Raw genomic sequence first — 9,532 nt, 5'->3', positions numbered from 1 at the left:
CAGAGGATGCCCCCTGCAGCCCTGATGTTGTCGTAGGTCTCCATGTCACCCCCAGCCCTCTCAGATTTGGGATAGTCCACGTCAAACCACTCTGTCCACTGGCACTTGGGCTGGCAGGTTGAGGTACTGGGGGCCAGGGTGCTGCTGACCCCACCAGTATTCGGCGTGGCTAATGAGCCAGACTTTGTGTTCAAGCTGAGCTCTGTGGTCAGAGAGCTGAGTGCTGTATATGTGGAGACCCCCCTGGTGGAGTAGGACAGCGAGGGGCTGGACAGGGACCTGGCAGTGGTAAGAGTGGTTGTGTAGGTGGTGGGGGCTGGGGAGGAGCCGCAGGGCACAGGGTCACAGCACAGGACCCGCATCTCGTAGTTGTGGCAGAGTGGGGGGTTCTGCTCACTGTTGAAGCACACCAGTCCCCGGGCTGGGTCACAGTCCACCTTCTGGCCCAGCTCCTGCAGGGGCAACCCTGGGAACTTCTCCGCACGGCACTCGAGGGCGGCAGGTGCCAGGCACAGTGGGTACCCCTGTTCCCTCAGGATGGTGAGCATCTCGAAGTCCCCACCTCCCATGCCAGGCTCTGGTCGAGCCCCATCAAGCCAGGGGGACCAGCGGCAGACCTTCCGGACACACACGGTGGAGGCAGTGGGTTCAGAGCCTGCATAGGGTAGTAGAAACCACTCAGCCTTCATGGGCCCCTGCCTCACCCCAGAGCTGGCCGAGGCTTGATTGGGGCTGTTTCTGACTGAAGCACAGGGCCTGGCTGCAGTGTGCAGAGCACAGCTAGATGAAGAGGCAGCATCCCCAGTCACTGTACTGGGGGATCCCTAGATAGGCAACTGCCCAGGGAGCAGACAGATGCCAGATGAACCCAGGCAGCAGCACCAAGTGCCTACAGTGCCATCCTTTTTCCCAGACAAGGAACACCTCCCCAGGGGGTGTGACTGCCTACCTGAGGTGGGGAGGATGGTGGAGGTGGTGGTGAAGGTGAACGGTGTGGTGGACAGGATCCCGGGACACTGCACGGCCCTGCGGATTAGGGTCCCATTGTCTCCGCAGATGGCCATTAAGCAGGCACCGAGGCCATCAGTGGTGTTGTAGATGACATCTCCGTAGCTGTAGGTCTGGTCCTCATAGGTGCACGTGCAGGCTGGGGACAGCAGGGACCAGCTCACCCAGGGCCTCCCAGACCAGCCCCAGCCCCACCCCCTGCCCCTCCTTACCCTCCAGGCTGTGAGTGCACAGCAGACCATGTGGGGTGCAGCGGCTAAAGAGGAGAGGACAGTGAGGGCCTGCAGTGTCCCGCCCCACCCTGCACTGCCCCACCGCCCCGCACCGCCTTGCCCTCACCAGCGCTGGCAGTTCTCAGCTGTGGGGACCTGCGCTCCAATGTCATAGTAGTTTCCATCTTCACTGTAGCAGCCGCACTGGGCCACACACTTCATTTGGTCCTCACTGAAGAAGGGCTGGCTAGGCGGGCACTTAGGGTAGCAGCCTGGGGTGGGGTCGGGGCTCACTGGGTCTTCAGCCCTCTCGGGATGGGACAGGGGTGTTCAGGGACATCCTCCCTGCCCGACAGTGGGACACCTCCCAGGGCGCACCCTCACCTTCCAGGCCGGGCAGGTCGACCAGGCAGCGGCCACTGGGGTTCCGGCAGGTGCGCAGGCAGGGCGCCCCGCAGGGCTCGTAATGCCACTCACACTCCCCAGGGGGATTGTAGTAGTCACAGAACAGTGCTGGGCACAGAAGGCAGAGGCTCAGGGGGCACCTGCCAGGCCCCCTCACCCACTGTTACTCTGGTTCCGTGCCCCAGCCTGATCTCAGGGCCCACACACTCGGCCGCCCACCCTTGGGCACCCACTGTCCAGGTACCCCCATGAGGCCCCTCATCTGGGAATTGCCCCCAGATTACACAGGTCTACACCCGCATGTGGATGGCACACACTCCTGCAGGCACACATCTAGTGTCAGACTGTGGGCACCCTGCCCTGCAGCACCATGGACAGAGCCCCACTTACGACAGATGTCAGGCGTCCTCCAGGACACACACACACCCACGTCGTGGCAAGCCTGGGCGTAAGCGGCCACGGCAGTGCAGAAGCACTCACAGTCGCCCCCCGTGTCGCAGGCACACGCGTCACGCACACAGGCCTCATAGTACTTGGTGGAGTCGACCTGTGGGGGCAGAGGTGTGGCTCAGGGAGGCAGCAGTGTCCACCCAGACAGGGTCACCGGGCCTGAGTGACCCCTGAAGCAGTTGCAGGCCAAGCCCACACTGGCAGTCGGTGATCCCTGACCCCAGGGCAGTAGGTGCCTCAGAGCGCCCTGAGAAGGAGCTGCCCCCAGCACTGCCTCTCCAGGGCCCTGGGGTCCTTGTCCTGCCCACCTGTCTGCCTGTTCACCTGCCCTTCCACCTGCCACCCATCTACCCACCCGCCTGCTCACCTGTCTACCTGAACACATGTTCACCTGTGAACCTTTACCTTTCCTGGGATTCTTTTATCACCAAATCTTATTGTGTAGCATACAGGCCATCATCAGCCCAGTCACTGCACCATGGTCCCCTCTGCTGTGTGCCTGACCCACTCTGCTTCTGCGTGCTAGTCACTGTCCCACTCTGCCTTCCTGCTGGCTAAGTCCTCCTTTGCTGCCAATACCCCTGGCTCATTGCCCCTGTGTAAGGCCCCTCCCCAGCATCCAAGCCTTGCTTCTGAAGGTGATCTCCCTGCAGGGGCTGTCCCTGTTCACAGCAGCAAGCTCGCCCTAGAACACACCCACCACAGGCCTGGTGGGCATCCTGGTGGCAGTGCTGGGAGCCAGCTTCCAGACCCCACACAGCCCCAACACAAGTGGCCACCTGCCTGTCCCGCCCAGGCTGTTTCTGGGTGGCAGGGCGTGGAGGGCACTCCCTTCTCACTTCCACACAGTGACCTCTGAAGCCGAGGCCAACTGTCAGGCCATGAGGGACCTTTTCAAACAGTGATGAGAGTGGCCAGGGGTGTCTGTCACCTGCTGCAAGAGACAAGTGCAGAGAGGGATGGGCTCACAGCACAGGCAAAGGAGCCGAGCACCAAAGGCACCCGTGTTGGAGTCCCCCTCATCACTGCTGAGGTCCTGATCCAGGAAGCCTGTCCCTGAGTGGGCCCTTGAGTCTTTGCTGAGGTGCAGGATATGGCTTTCGGAAGCCTCTCCTGCAGGCCAGTCACTTCTCCTGGGAACCCTGCCAACTTCCTGTCTAGGCTGTAGGGTCATTAGGTCAGCTCTGTGCCAGGGACAGGGGTCACAAGCACCTGCCTGGTGGGAGGCCCAGACCCCGCTCCCCCAGAGCAGGAGGCACCTGCCAATACCCCTGGCTCTGCCTGCCAAATTGGAGCCCTGGGCCTTTCTGGGCCCCACCTGGGCGCGGCAGGCAGCGAAGGTGGCGCTGTTGATGATGCTGCACTGCCTCTGGGCCCAGCCTTTGCGGTACGGGTTGGCCATGCAGGGGTCCTTGGGTGCTGGGGCATCTGGGCAGGTGGGGGAGAACTTCCAGCTGTTCCCGAACTCCAGTGCGTCGCTCACCACAGCCTGGCTGCGCGTGGTCAGGTCATTGATGGCGTTGCCATCGAAGTTCCCGCACAGGCCGCAGACCCTGCCCTGAAGGGGAGGGAGACGTGGAGTGTGGCAGTTGGATGGTGATACAGAGCCTGCAGGGCAGCATCTGGGAGCTCCTGCCCTCAGAGAGCCCTCTGCCATGGAGAGGTCAACAGAAAACTGGCTCGCTATGCAGCGCTCCAATGTTTCCCTTGGCAGTGCAGGCCCAACACCTGCTCTCAGACACTGACGTGAGTGTGGCTGTTCGCCAGAGCTCTTCCGAGTGAGGACAGAGCAGGGTCCCCTGGCAGGGCTCACCTTGTAACTCTGCGGCAGCCGGATGAACACACTGGTCTTCCGGTCCCAGGACACCGCCATCCCGCTGCGGGTCTCAATGACCAGGAAGACACCCATGTAGCGGACCTTGTAGGGCAGGTCGCCGCTCTGCCCCCTTTCCACCACCTTGAAGCCCCCTTCATGGAGGATCAGCTCGTAGCTCTGTGGACCGAGGTACACAGGAGCTGGAGGAGCTAGAGGCCCAAGATGCCAAGCCTGGCAGGGACTCCCAGAGGCCCAAGGCCGGTGGTGTGAGGGGTGTGGCCAGAGGTGGGTGGGATGTGCTGGGAGTACAGGGCCCTGCAGGGGAGGCCCCAGATGTGCTCACCCCGCCCAGCCATCTGCAGAGGCAGCCCCAGCCAGCTGCCCTGCTTCTGCCTCCCCTGGCTGGATGTGAGTGCCCTGAGTGTGGTGAGGGGGACCATGGCTCGGGGGTCTCAGCTAAGCCCCGGGACCTGAGAATGCGACCCAGAGAAAAGTGTCTTTGCAGATGAGAGGGTGGGGCCATCCTAAATGACACAGGAGGCCTTAACATCAATGACAGGGAGCGAGTCCCACACAGGGAGGCAGCCGGGAGGAGACAAGTGGGGGTGGAGGGGTGTGGCCAAGGCTGACTGAATCTGCCAGGGTGCTGGTCACCGGGCCCCGGGACTGTGACCCAGGCTTGGCTACTCCTCATGGAGCCCTCTGTGGCTGGGGCCGGGAAATGCTCCCCATGGCCGCGTGTCCCACCTCCACAAAGATCTTGATGGCCTTGGAGCAGGTGGTCCCGGTGGTTCCACAGGGGATGTTCTCGGTAATGATGCGGAAGGTCCCCTTGGTGCTGTTGTCGCCCCTGCAGTAGTCCTGAGCAGGACGAGATGAGGTGATGCTGTCGCAGGCCAAGCAGCCAGCCTGAGCTGGGGCTGTGTGAGGGGCCACCTACCTGGGCCAGCGTGTACTCGCAGCTCCCTTCGAAGCTGTAGCGCTCGCCGTCAAAGGTGATGAAGTGGCCGTCCCCATAGGCCACGCAGGTGCCCAGGCAGGGCTGGCTGCTGCACTCCCAGCGGCGGTTCCTGCAGGTGCTAGGGGGAGATTGTCACGGTCACTTTCCGAGACCCCTGTGCCACCTGTCACGTGAGGTCGAGGACTGGCCCCACCACTGTGGTGCCTCCCGGAGGCCTGAGACACACCAGGTGTTGCAGCTGACGTGGATGGTCTCTCCAGGCCGGTAGCTGGCCTCGTTGTGTACGCAGGGACAGTCCTCCTCGGCCACACAGCCCCCGCGCCCATCGGACACCAGCCCCGGGGGGCACACGCAGCCCGAGACACAGTGCGTGCTGAACTGTGGGGCACAGCTTGTCAGGGCTGGGAGCATGGCCTGTTCACCGGTCCCCCCGGGCTCCCAGACCCCAAGCCAGTGGACACTACCCACCCTGGGGCTGCCAGGCGGAGTCCACGCAGGCAAGAAGCACTGGGGCCACAGTCACTGCCTCCAGCAGCACAGGGACCCCGGGGCCCAGGAGCTCAGAGTCCACCCTCTGCCCTCCCTGGGCCAGGGACTGGGGCTGCCCTGTGCCTGTGCCTGTGCCTGGGACTCACGCATTCCACATCCAGTGTGTGGCAGCTTCGGAGGCACTCAGCCCCAGGGGCGCCAGCCGAGGCGTTGCTGCAGTTCAGGTACACCATGGGCGCCGCACAGCCTGGGGACAGAGCACGTGAATCCGGGTGGAGATGACCCGATCCCCCCAGGGTCAGCCTGCACCGAGTCCCCAGTACCCTGCCTCCCTCACCATGCCTGGGCGAGTGGGTGCTACCTGGGCTTCTCTGCAGCAGGGCTCCCAGGCAGCTCAGCTTCCCACTGGCACACGAGCTGTGAGAGAAGGCCCACCGCATGCAGTGTCCCCATAATCCTCACCCACCTCCCCTCAGCGGGCCAGGACCATGCCGCTGCTGAGGTCTCTGTGCCAGCCCAGTCTGGAAAGGTGCTGGATGGCAGAAGACGGGTGCCAGGGGCAGGGGCTCTGACCCTCAGCTCAGTCTGTACTGGGGAGCTGGAGCAGCCCCCAAAGACCAAGTGCTGAGGGCTTGGGCCTTGCTGGGGTGCTGTCAGAGGGACTGTTAGGAGGGGGTCCACGGAGGAAGTAGTCCTGGGGCAGGCCTTCAGAGGATTTGGGGCCCCGGCCCCTCCCTAGTCCCTCCTTCTGTTTCCTGAATGGGGTGAGCAGTTTGCCAGCCATGTTCTGTCACCTGCCACGGACTGGATCCTCCAAGGGAGATGGGGGGCAGGGCCACAGAAACCTCTGCTGCAGAAGATCTGCCCCAGAGACCCCACTGGCTGGGAGCAGGCCAGGAGGAAGGTGGCCTGGAGCCCAGGGCCTCCTTACCACACCACACCATCATCCTGCACGACCTCCCCGGGCGCCACCACGCTGCCGCGCAAGTAGCAGGGGCACTCGTGGGCCGGCACACAGGCGCCCGCCTCATCCAGGAAGGTGCCTACGGGGCAGGTGCAGCCATCCACGGGCACGAAGGACACGCCGCAGGTGACGTCGGCCTCGCTCAGGCCGCGGCAGGTGGGCTGGCAGGTGTCCACCACGTACGCGTAGCTCTGGGACTTGGGGCAGCTGCTCGTGTACTTGGCTGCGGGGGTGGGGAACGGAGCGTGGTGTGGCCCTGACTGCACGGCCGCAGGGCTCTGAGTCCAGGCTGCAGAGCGCCACCACTGCTGCCCACAGAGCCCCTGGAGTCCTCACCCACCTGGATGCCCACCCAGCCCAGCCCACGGGCACTCACTGCAGACGCCGTCCCGCCAGCCGCGGAGCAGCACACCCTTGGCGGCGCAGGCGTGCACGTAGGAGGACAGCGCGGCGCACAGGCAGTCCTCACTCCTCTCGCAGTTGCACGTGTCGAACACGCAGTTCTGGGGGCCGGCGACGCGTCAGAGACCCGGCCACTTCCCAGCACTGCCTGTCCCATCCCATCCCCTCCAGAAACGGAAAACAACGGGAGGCTGGCCCTGGTGGCTCAGCTTGCTGGTGAGGACACTGGGGTCTGAGGCCCAGGAGAGGGCAGGGGCAGTGGTGGGACAGGGACCCAGTGGAGCAGCCGGGAGTGGGAAGACAGAGAAGCCAGGTCAGAGAGGGTCCCACAGGACAGAGAAGACAGAGCTCTGGCTGCATGCGGGGTGCAGAGGGGCGGGGAGGGGTCAGAGGCAGGAGCTGCCTGGAGGTGAGCTGGGGTCTTTTTCTGGGGACCCTAGCGGGGGTTGGGGGCACTCAGGGCTTTGGCTTCCAGGATCGTGGTCCCAAGCCACCCTCTGGTTGAATTGTCCCTATGAAGCCTTGGGGGTTGCCCCAGGGCCAAGGGTGGGGGCTCATGGGAAATGGGTCTCACAGAAGGAGCTGAGGAGAAAGGAGGCCGTGCGACAGCCAGGTTCAGCGAGCCGTGTCCTCGCAGAGGGGACACTGGGACGCACACAGGTGGCCAGGGCAGGAAGGGCCTTCCCAGGTGCCTCGTATCCACGGTCAAACTCTGAGGGTCCCCACGTGTCCCATAGGCTGGGCCCTCACCGAGTGGAAGGGCTCGGGGTTCACAGAGGAATGGCAGGCAGAGAAGGCTCCGGTGGGGTCCGTCAGCAGCGAGCACCAGTGCTGGGCGTACTTCTCTGCAGGAGGGAGACACAGCGCTGCCCTCCTGCCCTTGCACTGCCAGGCCTCCTCAGGAGTCGGAGTGCGCAATGTGTCCACCATGCTGGGATCTGCTCCCTCCCTAGCCCTGGCCCTGGGGGAGAGGTACCGTTCTCCACGCTGAGCGAGCAGGGATCCTCAAAGCTGTTCCTGGCATTGGGGCAGGAGGCCTGGGTCTTCCAGGTGTTGGCAAAAGCGGCGCCTGTGGCCTCTACCACCCCGCTCAGGGCCGTGAAGTCATCAGCCTGGTTCTGGTTGAAGTTCCCGCACAGGCCTGGGCCGGGACAGTGCATCAGCCTGCCTGGCTGCTGTGCCTGGGTCTGCCGCCCATTCTGGCACCACCCGGGACCAACCAGGTCTGCTCCAGAGCCATCCCAGGTGAGCCAGATCCCTCTGCCTGGTCCGGCCACCTCTCCACATCCTCTGCCCTGGGCCTTCCCAACCCTGTCTATCCCTCACACCCCACCCCGTCCCAGAGCCAGCAGGCCTCACCGCACATCTGGCCGTGGTGCGAGGGGTCCAGGGCAACATACACCTGCATGAGGGGCACCAGTTGCACCTGCAGCTGCAGGCCAAGCCCCGTCTGCACCAGGATGAAGAAGGATGAGGGCTTGAAGACGGTGATGTTGGCTGTGGATGAGGACACAGGGTTGCAGAGGACCAGCAGTTGCCCCACCAGCCCCGAGCAAGCCTGGGTGAGTGAGCACACCCCAGATGGGTCCCCTGGCAACCAGGGGTGGGACCCCATCACCCCACTTCTCAGTGAACCAGCCAGCCTGAGACCACCAAGCACTCGCCAGGGACCCAGTTGGACCCAGCCTGGCTGTCCTGGAGGTGCCTGCCTCAGCTGGCGGGAGCCACATACCTGCCGACATGGGCAGCTGGGTGTAGATGGAGTTCATGAACACAGTGCCACTGGCCTGGATGCGGATGGCCTGGGAACAGAGGGGCGGGCTAGGGTCAGTGCTCACTGTCCACTTGGGAGGGTAGCGGGGACTGTCCCGGGGTAGGGGCTGCCCTTGGCCCTGGGCTCCACCTCCGTCTCTCCCAGCCCTGCAGCATAATGCCAGGGCGCTCACCGTGTTCCCGCCGTTGAGGCTGAGCGTCACCGCTTTGAGGCAGTTCTCCGTGTCGGTCAGGCCGCACTTCCGCAGCTCGGCCAGCACGGTGAAGGAGCTGTCCGTGCATCTCTGTTAGGACACCCGGAGTGGTGGGCCCAGCGCAGGGCGGATGCAGCCCCAGGGTGGCCAGTCTGTGGGTTTGGGCTTCCCTCTCCACACAGGGCCATCCCAATGGCCACTGCAGACCGTGCCAGGGCAGAAGGGGCCTTACCTTGGACAGGACATAGCTGCAGTCGCCATGCACGTCATAGAGCTTCTCATCATAGGTGGAGATGTGGGACCCTCCTCGCACAGAGCAGGTACCCGGGCATGGCTGCTCCTGGCACTGCCACAGCCCCCCAGTGCAGGTGCTGCAGGAGACCATGAGCGAGAGGGGTGTGGGCACAGGCGTCCCACCCATGCAGCCCATGAGGTCTGGCCCTACCAGGAGCTGCAGCTGGTGGTGAAGGAGGTCCCAGGGGCGAAGGTGCGGCCGGCGTGGGTGCAGGAGCACCGAGACAGGGGCACACAGCCGGCGTGTGTGATGTCGTCCAGCACCGTGCCTAAGCAGGAGCAGGCAGGAGCATGGTGAGGACCTGGGCACAGGCCAGGCCACCAGCCCAGCACACAGGCCTCAGCTGAAGACACCCCAGCGAGGCAAGACCTCACCTACTGAGTCCCTCTCAGACCCACAGACCTCTGCTTCTTCACGGTCAGTGTCCACCCACCCTGGACCCTTGGGTGGGACTCCGGACAGGGCCCACCACCCCCTCCTGGGGCACAGGGCCTGCCTGGGGGGCAGAAACAGCCATCCACGCAGTGATCCTCGCACAGTTCGGAGCGCTGGGTTGGAGCAGG

At 64.2% G+C, this 9,532-nt stretch overlaps 1 protein-coding gene across 1 annotated transcript in view; it reads right to left on the bottom strand.

The window, feature by feature from the left end:
• Window positions 1-9,532, bottom strand: part of Muc5b (mucin 5B, oligomeric mucus/gel-forming) — a 46,526-nt gene that overhangs the window by 31,971 nt on the left and 5,023 nt on the right. Inside the window, exons 10-32 of the mRNA XM_033764042.1 lie at window positions 9,466-9,531; window positions 9,120-9,237; window positions 8,907-9,045; window positions 8,654-8,764; window positions 8,440-8,509; window positions 8,067-8,204; window positions 7,684-7,848; window positions 7,458-7,552; window positions 6,682-6,808; window positions 6,273-6,528; window positions 5,703-5,758; window positions 5,488-5,588; window positions 5,079-5,230; window positions 4,832-4,970; window positions 4,639-4,752; window positions 3,889-4,068; window positions 3,394-3,633; window positions 2,016-2,172; window positions 1,605-1,733; window positions 1,348-1,492; window positions 1,221-1,264; window positions 950-1,147; window positions 6-655 (exon numbers count right to left, since the gene is read on the bottom strand). Coding sequence (XP_033619933.1) covers window positions 6-655; window positions 950-1,147; window positions 1,221-1,264; window positions 1,348-1,492; window positions 1,605-1,733; window positions 2,016-2,172; window positions 3,394-3,633; window positions 3,889-4,068; window positions 4,639-4,752; window positions 4,832-4,970; window positions 5,079-5,230; window positions 5,488-5,588; window positions 5,703-5,758; window positions 6,273-6,528; window positions 6,682-6,808; window positions 7,458-7,552; window positions 7,684-7,848; window positions 8,067-8,204; window positions 8,440-8,509; window positions 8,654-8,764; window positions 8,907-9,045; window positions 9,120-9,237; window positions 9,466-9,531 — 3,590 coding nt within the window. The remainder of the gene's footprint in view (window positions 1-5; window positions 656-949; window positions 1,148-1,220; window positions 1,265-1,347; window positions 1,493-1,604; window positions 1,734-2,015; window positions 2,173-3,393; window positions 3,634-3,888; window positions 4,069-4,638; window positions 4,753-4,831; window positions 4,971-5,078; window positions 5,231-5,487; window positions 5,589-5,702; window positions 5,759-6,272; window positions 6,529-6,681; window positions 6,809-7,457; window positions 7,553-7,683; window positions 7,849-8,066; window positions 8,205-8,439; window positions 8,510-8,653; window positions 8,765-8,906; window positions 9,046-9,119; window positions 9,238-9,465; window position 9,532) is intronic.

This window comes from Fukomys damarensis, unplaced genomic scaffold (genome assembly GCF_012274545.1).
Source record: "Fukomys damarensis isolate Sample0158 unplaced genomic scaffold, DMR_v1.0_HiC HiC_scaffold_16, whole genome shotgun sequence".
NCBI classification, from domain to species: domain Eukaryota; kingdom Metazoa; phylum Chordata; class Mammalia; order Rodentia; family Bathyergidae; genus Fukomys; species Fukomys damarensis.
The sequence above is the reverse complement of the archived record's forward strand: the minus strand, read 5'-3'. Positions and strand labels throughout refer to the sequence as shown.